This window comes from Temnothorax nylanderi, unplaced genomic scaffold, assembly GCF_030848795.1.
Source record: "Temnothorax nylanderi isolate EJ_2023f unplaced genomic scaffold, tnyl_v1.0 TNYL_tig0003_pilon, whole genome shotgun sequence".
NCBI lineage: Eukaryota > Metazoa > Arthropoda > Insecta > Hymenoptera > Formicidae > Temnothorax > Temnothorax nylanderi.
In genome coordinates, this window is record NW_027249065.1 from 1,913,602 (window position 1) to 1,932,429 (window position 18,828).

General features: G+C 36.9%; 2 protein-coding genes across 8 annotated transcripts; one reads left to right on the forward strand and one right to left on the reverse strand.

Annotated features, from left to right (window-relative positions):
• The first annotated feature begins 731 nt into the window (after positions 1–731).
• LOC139771486 (uncharacterized) lies at positions 732–5,438 on the forward strand. Its single transcript, XM_071704303.1, has 7 exons — positions 732–1,505; positions 1,959–2,087; positions 2,158–2,338; positions 2,634–2,915; positions 2,993–3,754; positions 3,838–3,980; positions 4,080–5,438. Exons 1-7 carry the CDS (start codon positions 1,425–1,427, stop codon positions 4,320–4,322), a joined length of 1,821 nt encoding a protein of 606 aa, XP_071560404.1. The 5' UTR covers positions 732–1,424; the 3' UTR covers positions 4,323–5,438.
• Positions 5,439–7,271: 1,833 nt separating this feature from the next.
• LOC139771496 (probable cytochrome P450 6a14) lies at positions 7,272–14,565 on the reverse strand. Of its 7 annotated transcripts, none has more exons than XM_071704335.1 (8): positions 13,177–13,336; positions 11,421–11,460; positions 11,133–11,317; positions 10,174–10,543; positions 9,493–9,830; positions 8,779–9,009; positions 8,271–8,522; positions 7,272–8,026 (listed from the first exon to the last, which is right to left on the reverse strand). In XM_071704335.1, exons 3-8 carry the CDS (start codon positions 11,296–11,298, stop codon positions 7,860–7,862), a joined length of 1,524 nt encoding a protein of 507 aa, XP_071560436.1. In that variant the 5' UTR covers positions 11,299–11,317; positions 11,421–11,460; positions 13,177–13,336; the 3' UTR covers positions 7,272–7,859. The 7 variants fall into 7 exon arrangements, with proteins under 7 accessions (XP_071560436.1, XP_071560446.1, XP_071560427.1 ...); XM_071704345.1 differs by having other exon boundaries at positions 11,437–11,460; positions 13,172–13,336; XM_071704326.1 differs by having other exon boundaries at positions 13,172–13,336.
• Positions 14,566–18,828: the final 4,263 nt, after the last annotated feature.

An 18,828-nucleotide genomic window follows, 5' to 3' on the forward strand; every position in this document is an offset into this window, starting at 1 on the left:
CTTCCTTCTCGCTCGGAGTAAATCGGAGCACGGCGTTAGAGCGGCTTTTCCTTGACCAAGCTCCGATTAAATCGGCGATTAACTTATCAACAGATGCCTTACACTATTTTATTAACGGAGATATTATTTTGTCATTTAATTATTTAATACGTAGAAAAAATTAGGGATAACGAGCTACAATTGAGAATTTTTCTTCAAGCGACTCTGCCGATTGAATCGATCGTCGATTAAATTAATTAACCTTTGAGACGGAAAAACGAAGGAGCGTGCGGGTGAATGCTCTGCATTTTCTCTCAATGACGAAACATCGGCAGCGCGTCATTTCTCGAATATATCGAGGAGACAGTGCCATACCCCCCGCGAGAAAGCGAGGCGGGCGGGGGGGGGGGGCGGGGGACGCCGATTCATTCCTAAGCATCATGAATACGGCCGCGCGCGAACGATTGCAATGGCGGGCGCCGCGAAGTTGCCGACGATCGACGGGAGAGGAGGGGGGGGGGGGGGCGAACGACAAGACAGAAAGAATCGACCGTCTGATGACGTGATTTTTTTCCGCGTCGCAGATTCGATTTCCTCGCGCGAAATCTTTCTTCCGGACGCGACACTTGCGGCGGTGCCGTTTTTGCACCCTCGTTGAGTTCTTAACCTCGATTGACCGCGCGACGGCGCGCGATGTAATTTCTCCTTCTCTCTATCGGCGAGCGGAGGGAGAGATGTCGCGAGATATCGAAGGCACGCGGAGGCAACGCCTAATCCGTGGATTCGGGCGACCGCGGGGGCTCGTACGTCACTGCGCTGTCATCGCGACGATCGCGGACGGGCCCCGGACTCCCCGCCGGAGTGGGCGCTGGGCGCCGTGTCGTGTGTCATGTCACTCGCGCGAGCCTTGGCACGCGTGGCCGCGACGGCCGGGTGGTGGTAAACGCGGAACAAAGCGAGACGGAGAACACGGGGGTCCCGTCGTCCCGTCCCGTCCTGTCGCCGTTCGCGCGCGCGTACGTCTTTGTGCGCCGCGTCGAGATCCGAGGTCCGCGAGATCCGCAGTGTCCCGTCGCGGGCTGCTCCGTCTCCGTGTCAGTCTCCGTTGACTCCGTTTCTCCGCGTGTCGGTAGTCGGTTACCGTCGCGCGTGCGCGCGCGAGCAAGCTCGAGAAAGGAGTGAGAGGGGGGTGGGGAGGACAGTCGTCGACGGTGTGCGTACGTGAGGGATTGTCGTCTTGTCGTTCGTTCTCGGTCTCTCCGTGTTGCGCCGTCGGGGCCAAAAATAGACAAATGGGCGACGAGCGCGTCGTCGTCTCCGTCGTCGGTGGTTCCTCGCGCGCGTTTTCCAGGATGCCCCCGCGCCACTGAGAATAATATCGCTTGACGAGCGAGCGAGCGAGCGATCGCGCCACTCTGACCGTCGTCCCCCGGGTGGAGGAAGAGATGGAGGTGCTCAAGACGTCCCAGGAGATCGTCCACGAAGGCTGGCTCATCAAATCGCCGCCCACGAAGCTCTGGAGAGCGGTCGGTATCCAAGCGCGAAACGGATTTGCGCGTCGCGTTCGCATCTCTCGTCTGCGAGGCTCCCAGACGGAGCGGAGCGTGATCATTGTTTACGTCCGCCCTGGGCCTCGCCAGACCCCCCCCCCTTTTCTTTTTGTCTACGGACGGAGTCGATTGTGGGCTCCGGAACGTTCGCTTAATTTCCCATAGAGAGTTCGAGAAGTCGAGAGAGCCAATTCCGCGACGACAGATATCTCGACCTAACCTAATTCTGGGAGAATTTATACGCGAGATTTTTCTTCCCGTTACTTTCGATTAGATTTTTGGGACTCGTGCTTTCGAGGAAAAGTATAATTCTCGCGATAAGCGACGTAGCAAGTTTATCGGTCGTTTATCGGAATTTTATTGATAGGAGTATCGCGGTTAAGTTTGAGGTGAAGGTAAATAGTCTTATCTTGAATGTTTTTCTGATAGCGATGGAGAAAACGATGGTTTGCCCTTCGTCACAGCGGCGAGCTGCCCGGTCAATACTTTCTCGAGTATTACACGGACAGACGCTGCCGTAAACTCAAGGGCCGTATCGATCTGGACCAGTGCGAACAGGTGCTTGTCGCATTATCTTTATAAAGTCTGTTCTCATGAGCTACGGACGCTTATTGGTACTTTGTCACAGGTGGACGCAGGTCTTCGATTCGAAAATCGTAAACAGAAGTATCAATACATGTTCAACGTGAAGACGCCAAAGCGGATCTATTATTTAGTTGCTGAGAACGAAGCGGATATGAACAAATGGGTGGATGCCGTGTGTCAGGTTTGCGGCTTGAAGGCATACACTCAGGATGAAGAGCAACAAAGTAATGGAATTTTAACTTCCATCTCGTATTACCCTGTTGCTTATGCATTCTTGCATTAAACATGCTTCAGACGATCTATAATTCATGTTAGAGATCTGGATTCTATTTACAGTCTTATAAGCAATAAAAAAAAAACGTCTAGAGTCAGAATACACACATATGACATATAAAGTACACATCCATACTAAAATGCATATGAAATTATATAAGTAGAGTTCTATCCTGAAATCTGACGCAATTACAGATCGTTGAAAGTAAGCTTTAACAGCAGCACACGTGAATTTTCCTTTTTTAGTGTTTCAATACGAGTCTCAAGAATCCCCGCCAACTTCGCCCACTAGCACGATCTCCGGTCCCTACATTCCTATTAGCGAGTGCATTTCTGGTCGTCGGCTCAACGATACCAGTTCCCTGAATTCAGCCCTTGGACAGGGACCCGAGCATTACGACGCCCCAAGAAGATTGGCACCCTCCCCGCCGCGATCACCCACGACGACGGACGCCGAGAGCGTCTTCACCGACGACGAATGGACGACGTCTGTGACGAGCGCGAACTGGGACACGCTTCCCTCAACGGGTGTGTGTTGTGACAATGCGCGCGTGATTCAATTCGGGTTTTTTTTTATTTTCACTAATGAAATGAAATCGTGACAGGTGATTCACGACAACCTCACGGCCCGGGCGACCACGAGATCGGCTCATGGAGCGTGAGAAAACGCTTCGGCAAGCTCAGGATCGTCGATTCCGCGGTGCCACCGGCCGTGGAGAAGTTACCAGCACCGCCCAGACCGCCGAAACCGCCTCATATGTTACCCGAGAATCCCGGTCACAATTACCTGAATCTAGACGGTGCCACCGAGAGCTCGAAACCGAGTACCCCGGCAACGCCGGCGCCGACGACGCCCGCTGCCGCCGCGACGACGGCAACGGGCGCCGTGACCGACGAGTCGTACGATTTTCCTAGATCTCATCAACCGCAAGCGGCGCAAACGACTGTCGAGAGCCACACGGCGGCGGTCGATCATTCGTCGAAGCACTTCTACTCGAACGCCGCGCCGAGCACCATCAACGACGAGACGCAGAACGTGTTCCGCTACGATTTCCACGAGGATGAGCCGTCAAGTCCGCGCTCTGAAAACTCCACCACGGCGACGTACTCGAATCTACCGAGCCCGCTCGTGCGAGACGGTTGTTCAAGCGGTGTACCGACCACCATGGCGCCGCCTCCGCCGATGGTGTACAGAGAGTTGAAGCCAGGCAGAAAAACCAGCGACTCGATGTCTGTCGTAAGCAACGAACCGTCACCGGGTCCGACAATAGCGCTATACGACGTGAGCTCCGCCGAACACTCTCCGGCCGAACCGCCGAGCATCAACAGGAAGTTGAAGCCATCATTAAATAAATCGCCGGTGGAGGGTAAGATTTTCTTTATTTTCCTTTCCCCCTTTTTTTTTAATACATTAAATGCGTGAAAGAAATATGTTTAATTTTTCTCGCAGCACCTCATCTACAATTAGCATCTCCCCCTGGAAGAGGAAGAATGCGGGCGGCACCCAGTCCAACGCCTCCGTCGCATATACATTCGACACGTCACCAATCGACGTCGGATGAAGACAATAACGCCTTCGAGGATAAAGAGGAGGTTTGTAGAACGATTCTAAGAATCACGCGTAATCTTAGCCGTCGCACGTGACGTGGCGCGATACGTGATTTCATATGCTGTGCGTAATTCGATTTCCAGATATACTATTATCAAGATCACAACACGTTTATTCCGGCGTCCAATCGCTTGGTGGTGCTGCAGTATCTGGATCTCGACTTGGAAGCGACAGAAAGCTTTAGTTCCTCGACGTTACCGCTCGCGCAGTCCCTCCCGAATACGACAGTGTACAAAACCGTGGATTTCGTGAAAACGGAGGCTTTTAATCGCACTCGGCAGCGAGTGGAGGAGGAGAGAAAACTGTGCACGGACGAGTTAACGTAGAGAGCGAATTTGTATCATACGTACCATAGATAGATTATACGGATATTAAATAGATTAAATAATATGTGTGGACTTTTGCTATGTTATGTAGATGAAAGAGAGGATTTTTCCTATTTTAAGCACTAGGTTTAGCATGTTAGAATAGTACTGTGCGAGAAATGCCAACGAATTTGAACGAAAGATCGCGGTATCGACGCAGTACTTACAGAAAGACAGCGTCCACCGCTTTTACAGTAAAAGATATGTCGTTTTATTTACGTAGCGATGGTTAGCTTCACAAATTGGCTATGCAGTTAGAAGAGGTGATCGGATATCGAAGTATTGTACAGCAATATAAAACGGACCAAAAATGTAATGTTATATATAAAGGGAAGTGAACAGCGTGATGACAAACAGAAGTGTCTCGATATAGTCTCGTCAAGAAATGTCTTCAAAGGGAAATGGATAAATGAAGTATTATTTAAATCGTGAAGATTCTTTTATCTCTCTTTGGGTACAATTATGGTTCTACATATTAATTTTATGTAGGGTCAATGTGCGTGGGGCATTTTTATCATCAACTATGTGCAACGAATAACTAAATCTATGGTATTGTTCGTTTTAAGATATCCTACTTTTAGCGTTAGATATAAAATGATATACAATATTTTTTTATCGTGTCACGCAGTGAAATTTACAATACCAAGGCGATTAGATTACATTTACAATACATATTACAGAAATAGTTGGGTACACTGCATTAATACTGAAAATAATATCAAATTTTAACACATATTATGTAAATTCTTTTGTCAGGGTTTACGATTAGCCTAATATATTCATACGTAAATTGCCGCATGCCTTGATTCAAATCTTGTAAAAATTATCTAGAAGAAAATTGTATTAAAATTGTATCGTCATTTTACAATTTACATTTTAATTATTTTTTAAACATTTACGATTGAATTCCGATTACGATTTTAGCACTTTACGACATATTCATGGAAATTGTTTTCTGTTATAGAAATATAATCGTCGTTGAGAGATCAGAATATAAAGATTTTATAGTTAATCTCTAATCATTTGTAATTATAACTGTACAAGTCATAAATATATACATATATATATCTATTACAATTCTATTGTTTTAATTTATTTCAAATAACATTTTAAATTATTGGTATTTACATATATAAATTTATCTCTTATCATAATCGAGACATTACAATTAATTTGATTACAGTACAAATTTTTAATTAAATTGAATCAATATTTAAAGTTAAATTTTTATTTTAATCTTATAAAAATTTATAGATATAATTAAGATATAGCTTACATAATAAATACACATTAATTGTATTTCTTTTAATCTTCATAAAATCAAAAATTTTACTGCTAATTTTAATATATCATGAAAATAAAATTTAATTGTCAATTAATTATGGTTATCATAACATTTCGCGATTCTCGACATTTTCGACATTGATTGGAATTTTTATTGCAATTTTTATTACACTTTTCAAACTGCAATAAATGAAATAGCACGGTTTCGCTCCGATAATATACGACTGAATTATATAACGAAATAGTGATTCAGATATAAAAAGTTATTGTATGCGAACAAGTGCATTATAACTGCAAATTGTAAACTATTGTTTCTCATTTCGATCTAATGAGCCATAATTCGTCTCAAGAAGAAGATTGCGTGCACTTTGGATGGAAATATGTGGATTACATGTAATATATCTCAATCTTGGAGAAGTTCATATTTCAGTTTTTGATTCTTTCATCGAAATTATTAGAAGACAAACGAATTTGCCTAATGAGTTGAAAGTTTCCGTGACAGATATTATGCGTGGCATGAAGATTTTAGACGCATGCATGATTGTTACGGTAAATGAAACGTTAGTTGAAGGTCGAACTTCTACTAACATAAGAAAAACAAACGTCGACGACTTAAGTCGTCAATAAACAGCAATTAGTTTAACTGAAATGTTATCTGGTAAACTCGATATATTGGTGGCGATCATAGCGCGGAAAGATGTGCGCTGCTCTAATGAACCCCGAAGATCCGAGTTCAAATCCGACCAAAAATCGTCGGTTTTTATTTGATCGCCACCTCTCGGAAGGGTGTTAATGGCAACCCACCGAGAGTGTAATATCCTTCAGATTTAGGGCAAAATTATTGTTACGAAATCAGAAGGGAGGCCTCGGATTTGATGAAGGCCGAACTTCAAGAGGCCAGGGCTCAATCTTGAGCTGTAGAGCCATTGAAGAAAAAGAGAAATTCGATTAATTTCTCGAAAAAGGAAAAAGGTAACTTCTTTAATATGATGACTAAAGTTATCTTGTTCGTTTTTCTGATCGGAAAGGTGATTAATAAAACTAAACTGATAAGAAGAGTCATGTACCATTTCGCAAAGTTCGCAATAGTTGTTGATGAGCGAATGAGCGCACACTGCAAATCAAAGTGTGTTTTTTTGCACGCATAAACGTCTAAAAATAACACATTTGACTGAAATTCTTTTTACATGTTTCTTACGTGTTAAATTACGTCGTTTAATCGTATTAAATTACAAGTGAATACGTTCAATTAAATGATGTGATTTAAAACGGCAAAAAATGTGTAAGAAGAACTTCAGTTAAAATAATACACTTGGATTTGCAGAGTACATACTTGTCCAGCAACGTAGCGCGCGCAACGGCGGTCAAGTCACCTCTTTTCCTTTTCTATTCTATGAGATTCACAAACTGTGCCAGTGCCAGTGTGTCAGTGTGTGTTCACGTGCCAAACTGTACAATAAAATATTATTCCCATTTTTTTAACTCTCAGCGTAATACTACGTATTATCCATTTTCTTCCCTTCTCGAAGAATATCTAATTTTATTCTTTAGTCGCCTGGATTTTCTAATAATTTTCTGTTCAAATTCGACATTAACTTTTTCTTAATAAATATTTAATCACGCGCATTTGATTGCAGGTTAGTTTATTTAACATTGACATAATTAATACACTTTGGCAAATTAAGTTCCAAATAGTACGGCAATATACATAACAAGTTATTATATATTCTTTAATAAATCAGTTTTAAGTAACCTTTAATAGAATTTTAATTCAAAGCTTTCGTCTTACATAAATCTATTATATAATACCAACCTCTACGTTTTAAAATTTATATAAATATATAAAAATTAATATTGTACTTAAATATACAAATATGCATTGACGCTCCTTTCACTGCTTGTTCAAATATATGTGAACTTGCTCCAGTAATCATATATTATAAATTAATTTGCAACTTTGTTTCTATTTAACGATAAAATTACATACATGATTGTCCTTCTAATAAAAGTTACAAAAACTTACAAGTTCAAATATATTTGTATCACTTATATCTATCAAATACCCCACAATTTCCAGAATTCCGCTAATATAACGACAAATGTAAAGCATAATATAATAATCCCACTTAAAAGAACTTTTGTGCACTTTGAGTTAACAATATTTTTTGGATGCTTTAAATAGAAATATTTAATTCAAATAAGAGCGTGATTGCTTTATCGCTGCTCAACGATAAGAGGGACACCGCCTTTGACCGCAAGTACTAGAATGGATGCTTCGTCGAAAGTGAGCGGGACCGGAGTTTGGGGGTGGAGTTTGAATTTGAACCTTGACAGAAGACTCACCAGTCCAACTTTTATTTGGATATAACCAAATTTCATACCTGAAAATTATTAATATAGACAATAGCGATATAACTTACGTTCCAAGCTTTACCAAGCTTTGCCTTACTGTATGTATGTTCCTTAGGTACAAAAGATATAAAGACGAAATTAATAACTTAATTAAATACCTCTATAAAAAGATAAATTTCTGCGAGAGATTATATGTTTAAAACTCTAAACAATGATGGGGAAATTGATAAATAAAAAATATAATGTGTAAATTAAATAGGATTGTCCTCTCACCGATGCAGATCCGTGGTCCTTCTCCAAATGGCAAATAAGCATAAGGATGTCTGCTTGCTATCGTATCTACGTTGAATCGTTCAGGATCAAATTTATCCGGATCTGGATATATCGACGGATCTCGATGTAATCCAAGTACTGGTATAGTGATTGAAGTTCCTTTTGGCACGTGAATATTCGTTGTTGGAAGAGTCACGGCTTCGGTACAGATGCGATTCAAGACAGGTGCAGGTGGATATTTCCTCATAGTTTCTACAAAAAGTAAGAAGATAAAAAAGAATATTTGGAAATGTATTTATATACTTTCTACATAGATATATTGTGTATAGATATATATATTTATTCTAAAAAGTATTTATTATTTCGATTATATATATCAAACGCGTTTATTTAATTTAAATGTACATATACACGAATAAATATGTTTATAATAAAGATTTTCTCGATATCCCTAATTCATATAAAAAATTACATCTTCATACAAACAGAAACTGTATACCGTAATTACCGTTTATTACTTTATGGAGGTATGTCATTTCGTTCAGAGCATTATAAGACATTTCGCCGTGCTTTTTTAATATTTCATCGATTTCCTTGCAAACCTTGTCTTGTAAGTGTTGATGACAAGCTAATTCGTACAGACAATATGTTGCTGTTGTGGCAGAAGTTTCGAAGCCAGCTAAGTAGAAGATAAAAGCTTGCGCAGCCGCTTCCGACATAGTAAGTTTACTTACGTTTGCTGTATAAATGAAACATTATAATTTTTCATGGTAATCTTATGCAGAAACATTCCTAAAAAAAAAAACTGATAATATATTTACACAGTTATTGCCTGAATAAAATTGTATTTTGCCACATACACAGAAAAAAAGAAGTGTTAAATCAAGACTTATGTTCTTGTATATATAAGTAAGAATCTATATATAATCTTGAAATGAGATGTAAATTGCGTTAAACGAAGAAAACTTGTTTGAATGAAGGTATTATATAATTTATTCAAGAAAAAAAATTGAAATAAAAAGTTGAAATAAAATTCTTATAAGAAGATTATAGATTCGTACAAGAATATAAGTCTTGATTTAACACTTCTTTTCTTCTGTGTATATATTAAATTCGTTATGCGCATACACTTTGCCATTTTTAAAGACGCAACGGTTTTTGAAGTTGTATGTAAAAGAACAAGTAAAAAAAACGTTATCAATATTAAAGTATATGTATTTACATGATATGTTGCTAATATCTTTCTCATCTTCAGGTTCAACGTAGCCCTTCTCCATGAGTTGCATAAGCAGATTCATAAAATCGTGCCTGACGATATTATGAGTTCGCCTATATTCCACATTATCACGAAACAGTGTCATAAAAAACTTGGTAACGCCTCTGTCCAATGCAGGAAGGGAAAAAAAGTCCATTATTTGAGGTGCGAACAATGAGATAGCCATCAAAAGGGACCTCTCTTCAAAGACTTTCCTCCCCCAGTATCGAAACTCGTTATTCGGCTGCTCCATGCAATTGGATTTGATTCCAAATGCCGTTGACATAATTATGTCTGTTGAAAATCTAATTTTTCCACATTATTTTAATTAATTCTTAAATTGTATTCTAATAAGTCTATTTGGAATAAATGAAAATTGCGCGCGCAATTTTATCATCTATCTTTCAACTTGTGAAATTTTATCCGCCAAGAATTTCTTATTCCTAATTGTCGATCAATCGAAAAGATGCCTTATCAGTTTCATCGAAAACTGACTACAGATTGAGCAAAAGAGATTATTAGCAATAAAAAAGATAGCCACTTAACTATCTTATTGCAGAACATTTACAGTTTTTACACTAACAACTTTTTTTTAAATTTGAATTATTTATACTTTGGTCGTTTAAGAATTCGTACAAAAAAGTTTACCTTGCAAACATTTCCTTCATCTCAATACAATCTCTCGTCCGAACTTCGCTCTCTAAACTCTTTGCAAACTCTTCGCCGCACTCCTTTAGAATCATAAAGAGTTGTTTTGTTTTTCCCGGAGAGAAAGAGGGTGTTAACTTGAGACGCAAATTCCGCCATTTTTTCCCGGATAAACAAAACAAATGGCCAGTCAATGGATCAGTTTTCTCATTGCAAAACAGTCCGCGATCGTGGAAACACTTGAATTCCCTCGTCAGCACCATTTGAATCAGATCGGGGTCGGCAATTATCAGATTTGGTTTGAAAAACATATACATTCCAAAAGCGCGGTAACTCTTATACTTTAAGTAGGCATCACGGAAGAGTTCACCTGTTGATAAATCTTTTATTAAATTCCGCGTCTTTTTACATACAGAAGATACAATGATGTAGCGATAGCAAATAAATCGTTGATCTCATAAAAATCCAAAATAATTTATTGATTCGTGAAATATAAGAGAGTGATTAACGTAGCAATTTCACATGTACGTAATCTTTAATAACTTTTATACTATCATCTTTATACACAAAATGTGTGGACTTTTCTCTCGATTTTAAAAAATTTTCAAATAATTTTAATCTGAATTAATTGAGAAATTCAGTATACTATTTCTATACTGAGAAACTTATACTTATCGCGTAGAAATATTTTAATAGATGACTTCATATCGCGTGCGTAAAACGAAGAACATAATCGTAGGTCAAAGATCATGGTTATTAATATCGTAGTTATTAGTATAGTTAGAAAAGAATTAAATTTCAACAAATGGTAAAAAAAGCAGATAAACTCCATTTTATTTGTTTGAAATGTAATTTTGTTTTGTAACCTTAATCTTGCAATTTTTAAATAAGTGTTGAGAAGGAGGGAGAGAGAAAGTGAGAGAAAATAAGTGCATTTATCATCACATGAAGATACTCGCCTACTGACACTTTTCCAGTCACGAGAGCTGTCAAATTACCAGCTGGCACAACGGGCTCGACATAAAAGACATTTCTTTTGCGCCAGAAACTGAATACCACATACTTATAATAAATATATACAGCACTCAGAACAACAATGAGAGCCCCAATCCATTCCGTAAGCATCGTAGACTGATATTTTTGTCTGAAATATAACAAGAAACAATTTTCTCATAAAATTTCGCGGTAATAAAAACAAAATTTATATCATCTAATTTTTAATCATCTTCTATGTTTTCAACATTTACCAATCAAGGCACTCACTTTGCTTGGACTATCCATATTGTTCTTGAAAAATTAAAAACCTTTTTATTAAATTAAAGTTAATTTAAAAACGTATTTAACTATATATGTATAACAAAATTATAATAAGAAGAATAGACGGTCGTCAAATGCACAAAATGACAGAGTCAAGAGGCCAAATTCGAGTAAAAAAGGTTATTACAAAAATGTTTAATAATTTATTGTCCAATTTTACCAACTTATAACCTTGGTACCACTTAAAATTATCTAAAATTCTATCTTATACTTAATATGGTTTTCCCTTTTTACATTGAAAAACGAACATTACTTCAGAATTGGGTGGAAAATTTTCTTTTTACACTGAACTACAATTTTGGACTACAATTCTTTAACTATAACAGGACAGCTTCTTGAACACATGGAACCAACATTCTCACTATTGACTTATAAACAAGTATAACAATGCTTTTTAACCATCGACTAAAAGCATTGCGTTTATAAAGAATCATCGTTTTTAAGTATTGTCTGTGACTATGTACTTGATCTCTGCTGTTGTCTCTTATATCACTTGTGATTCATGTTATTAGTAATTTATTACTTCTTATTTCCTTTTATACTATATTATCCCTATATATTTTTTAGTTTTTTCTCTTTTTATACTATGTACTCTTAAAATTTGCATGCTTCTTTAATTTTTATTCATTGTGCTGAAGAAGATTATAAGTGAAGTCGAAACGTCCACGTTGTTATTGGACAATATCTTTGGACAATAAATTATTCACATTTTTTATCTTGTCTTAACAACATTTTTCCTCGAGTTTAGCCTCTTGACTCTCATTTTGTGATAACAAAATTATTGTCTGAAAATGCATTTTTAAGAGAAATGAGTTATGAAGTTGAGACAGGATTATTTCATCCTTCACCTGCCGCGGCCGGGGTCTTTCGGCTGACACAGGGCTCTACTAATTTATCCGGCAATAAATGATAATAAATGATGGCTCGACAATAAATAATAAATAATTAAATTGGGCGCCAATCAGTTTTAGAAGAACTGATAAACTTATATTATTATAAACCAAGAAAGAATAAATCCGTTGTTAGTAGGCACCGTACCTCTTATGATCACGAATTTGAATGACATAAAACAGAGATATTACATTGCGAAAAACAAGTCAGAAAACGCGAGATCGCAGAAATGTTCTTCATAAAACAAAACAACAATACAATTAACCTACAGAAAGACACGGATAATTTGACCGGGACATATGATATAATAATAAAGAACATTTAACGTTGATCGTGATCAGTGTGCCTTTGTCACTTGTGGGTTGCTGACATGCTTTTCCCTCGTATACCACTTCTTTTACATATGACGCGCAAACTTGTAAGTTATTTAAACTTGGTGTTTTATACTTTATACTTTTTTTTCATCTCTCTTTTTGTATTTTTCATAATTTTAGTTCTTGACTTTTGGCTTGTTGGCACAATGCCAGGACTGAATTGTTTGTAAGCGATATGTAACTTTAAGAACACTTGATAAGGACCGAAAGTGACGGTTGAAACGTCGTGAGATATAATAAATTTATATATTGCCAGTCAGCGTCGATTATTACTCTTCTGTTATATTATTATAAATTTGTCGCACGAGACGTCACAAGGGGGGTTCCGTTGGAGGACCCGTAGAATGAATGGATTTGCAAGACTGTTATTACAATCACTGCTTGAGGCAAAGAAATATAATTTATTTTTGACTCACTGTACCAGGCTTCTCCGACTAAGCTGTCTTCAATCACAATTGAACTTAACAGAATATTTTACACTTTGTATAAATTTACTATATCTCACAATCTCTAATATACTTTATATTTATTCCTCGACTAGCCGCTTCAACAGATGGAAGGGAAGTGTCATCCTTGCTTCTTAACGGCAGCGCGTGCACCGTTTCCCTCCCCAATTTCCTAATCTAACTCCTATATGGATCTATCTAATATCTAACGGATCGTTATTGATCTTTTCGCGCACGCGCGTTACCGTTTATAAAGCTCAACGGAGCTCGCTAATAATGAATAACGCAAAACACAACAAACATTCAAATGAAACAAACAGAGAATACGTACATCGACAATTAAACAAATGGACAAGTTTCGGCAACTCTTCGAGGAGTAAATACGTCAAGCATTGACGTCAGAAACGTAAATTTTACTTTTCCTGTCACAAAGTCCTTGTAATATTATTGGAGAGGATAACAAAGTTGATCAGAATGACGCAGTTACATGACACTGATAAATGCAGCGACGCAGTAGCAAGCAATTATTGTCGCAATTAAATGTTGCAAGTTTGTTTTAAATAACTCTTCAAAGAAAAATGTATTTTTATTTCAGCTAATTTATTTGTATTTTTAATTCTGTACTGATTTATATTTTTATGATTTTTATATAATTACTCTTGTACCATACACGTTTAAATATATTCTGAAATCTCGGTAATGAAAATTGATTACATGTACGATTATAATTTTAAACTAGTATTTCTTTCATAAAGTTTTATTTATAGACATACACGTTATATATGTACCTTTTTTAAATAATTAATAAATATTATAATATATATATAGATAGAATAGATTTGTAAAATATGCCGAAAACTCCACTTTTGTTTGAGTAATAAATAAATGACCCATGTCGAATTGAATTGTACCTAATCAAGGACGACAACAAGCTATTTAACAGCTGACGAATTGAAATAAAAAAAAATATTTATTGTAACAAAATGGGAGTCTTCGATATATTTTAACACTATGACAATTATTTTAAATATAAAAACACTGCACTAAAACGAACAATGTTTAGAACAAAATTTAGCTTATTAACGTCATTTTTCACACTTTATAGTTCACAATTATGCCAAGAGTAATGCTGTGTGTTACTGTTAACGCGGATTTGACAATCGAGCCAGCAGGAGATTTAGACACAGAAAACACTTGAGAAATATTAAAGTTAAAATTCCGATCTTAGGTGATTTTAAAAAATGAGAAAAAGAACTATAAAGAAAAATAAATTTAAATAAAAAACAATTTCGTACCTGACCCCGTCAAGCACCCGTCAAATCACTTATGATGAGAGGCAGTAAGAGACACATATGTGTCAGTCTGTTGTTACAAAATAATGAAAGCTAGGCAACAGAGACGTGCTGTTATAGTCAGGAAGAGTGAGAGAATGGGAGGGGCAGGGAAACATTTTTGGAAGGAGGGAGTAGAATAGGAAGATAAATATTTGTACGAATTAAAGTAAAATTAATGTAGAAACTTCATTAACATAAAGCGATAAAAATAAAAATATTTAGAAGGTATATGCAGTAACAATATAATAGAGAAATTTTCAAGATACCTGTATTTTCATATTCATTTGCAGTGAACAATAACTCGTGATGGAACGAATTCCCGCACCAAACATTTAACGCATACGATTTTATGACAACTTAGTTTACAACGCGCAAAGATGTGATTAAAATTATGCAACTGCGTCAATGCATTTATTATACTATTATGCTGCTATCATTCTGCAATAATTGGCTGTGCTTTGCTGAAGCTCTGCTTAGCTAAGCGCAAAATAGCAATTAAGTGTAATTGGTTGGATCCAAAGGTGGATCCAACCAATTCCACTTGGTTGGAACCAATCACATTCAATTGCTACTTTGCGCTTAGCTAAGCAGAGGTTCGGCAAAACGCAGCCATTAACTTTATCCTTTCAAATGTCCTTGGATAAAGCCTTGATAAAACTGAGTGAACTAAACTAACATTCTATTTATTAGTTGAATTTTTTTTTACTATTTTAACACAATTTATTATTATTATTATTATTATTATTATATTATAAAAATTATTCATAAATATGCTGAATATCTACATTTAATCATGGATGCGTGCGTGCGTATGTGTGTGAGATCTCATATTACAAAAAATTGCATAGAAAAAGGAAGCTGTCAAGTAGTGAGTCGATAAGATGCCGTGCGTATAGATACTTTGCAACTCATTTTTGGAAGATGTGTCTTTAGAAAATAATTTTGTTATATATAGTTGAATTTGTCTTTTAGATAAACTTCAATTTAATTATAAAATTATTTCAAATGTCTCAGAAACAATAATAACGGGCGATGAAAATATTTAAAAAAATATAACATTTACAAAAAAATCTAAATACATCGTTATACAGTGTTTTTGAAACCATAAAAGTTTTACTTAAACAATTTTTACATATCTTTTCGATGATATGCACTTAAAAGTATAAAAATCTATTTTTTCCGAAGGTATATTCCATCTCTTTAAGGTGATGCTGGAGCTGTCTGTTTTACCGGCATTTTTTGTCGGCACGTAGCGTCGTATTAATTTGACAGAATTAAAAATCCTTCTCCAGAATTGCACTACATACATTAATGATTCAGGGGAACTCCGATTTTATATGGAAAACGAGAAAAAATTACGAAAGTACAGATTTCCTTATCCTACTTTTATCCCAATATGGCGTCTCGAGTTGCGGCGAGCTGTCAGCTCGTCACAAGATGTATTTCATATAAGAGATATACCATTGGTACGAACGCGAAAACAAGTTTCCCTGAATTGCACAACAATAAAAACATCGATAAACCCCCTAAATCAAGATTTGGAAGCGTAATATAAAAGTATGATGTCGATGTGTATCGTGCGTATGTGTGCGTGCAATGTAGCGTGCTATCCTTGTCTATATCTTTGTCTATACAAGGACAGATATAGTCGATAACATAGAAAATGGTAATTTTGTCGGTTATACAGTCGGCTCCAGCATCACCTTAATGTGCATAAGAAAATTTAAAAAATATGTATATTCTGTTTAAAATTGAAGGAGAGGAGGACAGTTGAATTCGTGTTTTCTTGTTTCTACATTCCTTTTCGACCTAAATTATTTAGGCCGCCTGCTGTAAACACTTGATAGGCGACCGGACCTAGCTTTAGGTCAGGCCGCGTATTTTAGTGACCCGACCTGAAATAGGCCGTTATCATTTGTGATGTAAACATTGTAAACGCGCGATCACGCGCGATGCATCCTAAAAGCTTTATTTGCTTGTTCGGATTCGCTGCAATTCAGGGCGATCCCAAATAAGATTCCGTCAATTTTTAGGTCTCTTTCGGTGTAAACGAATGATGACTAGACCTATAGACCTACTAGCCCAGTAGCAGGGGGGAAAAAATAGGTCTTGCCCTACAAAAGGTCGGGTAGTTCTGATTTTTGGATGTTTTATATTTTTGGGTCCTAATGAAAAATCCAAGTTTTCGACCTCGGCGCACTTCCGCTCGCGCCGCCATCTTGAAAAAATGAAGCACAAAACCGGTTTTTTCGGAATATCTCCTTACCAGTAGATATTTAGGCAAAAATAGTTATTATCAATTTTATAGAAGATATAATTCTCTAAAACTTTTGTCTGAAACATTTTTTTGTATATGTAATAGATAGCGAACTACAGCACTGTAAAGTGGAACAAATTATTAAAAATTTCACAAAAGGCTCCTTTTTAAGCATATTTTATTATAATTATTGTTTATTAATTTCTAATAATATAAATTAATTATTATTATTATTAACAATAGTAATAGGACTCTAAGATTTAAAATCGATATAATGTGAGAATGCCGTCTAGTCCGAGCTTTTGGATCTAAGTAACAAAATAATTTTTTGTGTGAATTTTTAGTAAATACTATTTCCAACAAATACTGTACACCAACTGAATTATCGGTCTTGAAACACAGCATGCTTGTAGGAACATTTACATATTTTTAAATCGATAATCGATTTAATTTTTGATGCTGATACGCATCGTATCTAACATCTCCTCCCCCCAAATATTACTGTAAAGAATTTATTGCGAAAAATATCACCTTAGCCAGGATTCGAACCTGGACCTCCCTCATACCGTGCGGGCGTCTCACCAATTCGATCACCGAGGCATGTGATGATTTTTCTCGCGAAATAATTTTTCGTGTGAGGATGTAGAGGAACATGTGGCTGCAGGAAAGCTGGATTAAAGTGCTCCATTATTTGTGGATTTTGCAATGGACAATCGTGTGAAAATGTGCCAGAGCTTCTGATCGACAGTGAAAATGAAGAAGGAGAAACGCTTTCCGTTATGCAGATTCACGAGGAGATCGAGAATTATGACTCACAAAACAACACCGAAAGTTATATTGTTTGTGAGGACATAGTTACCAACAAACCGGGACCATCAAAGCGACAAAAAATATAAAAGGTTTCTATTGTTTTTATTGTTTCTATTTAAAATATGTTTAAAACGGGGCCTTTTGTGATATTTTTAATAATTTGCTACACTTTACAGTGCTGTAGCTTGCTATCTATTAGATATACGACAAAATGTTTCAGACAAAAGTTGTAGGGAATTATATCTTCTACAAAATTGATAATAACTATTTTTGCCCAAATACCTACGGGTGAGGAGATATTCCGAAAAAACCGGTTTTGTGCTCCATTTTTTCAAGATGGCGGCGCGAGCGGAAGTGCGCCAAGGTCGAAAACTTGGATTTTTCATTAGGACCCCAAAGTATAAAACATATCCAAAAATCAAAACTACCTGACCTTTTGTAGGGTAAACTTACCTAGTTACTGGGCTATACTTCGGGTCACAATATAGGTCAGGCCGCGATCAGGTCGCTGGGTGTAAACGTAGCCAATGTTTATTATTTAATAATATGCGTTAAACAATTTTATGTGGAATTTTATGTTGTAAATTTAATCTATAATTAGACATTACCTTTGCTAAAAAAAAGCGTCTATCGAAAATGATCTATTTTCACTATATGTATTACAATCGAAACACTATGTCACAGTAAAGAACTGTACACATTCGTTACTATAAAGACACGGTAGTGTCTCGTGCCAAGTGTATTCGTGAGCGAACGAGACGCGAGACTGATCGTGTATTTTCAACGATACTGTGACCGAAGTTAAGATCAGCGAACTATATAGGTATCTAGAAGAGCTTTAGAAGAAAACGGGACGAAAGAGAACTAACTTTTATATAATACTAAACTGCTACTTTCGGCCGATCGGCCTGTTGAAAAGTGTATCAACGTGATGGGGGTAGTGACAGTCATATTTTGTATGGCAAATTTAATTGTTTGTCCGCGTGTAATAAGTGAGTGACCGCATCTGAAAAAACCATTCTCGTAAGAAGAAGCGTTTGCGTCTAACTTTGGTACTAATGAAACACCAAGTATAAAATTGCCATACAAAAAATAGTGCTAGTATAAAAAACTGTTATTAAGCATTGTATATTAAGCATTGCAACATAGTGTTAATTTTCATAAGAAGAATGTTTAGGTAAATAATAAATGTTGTTCAACATTTTATAATTTAAAAAATGTTAAAA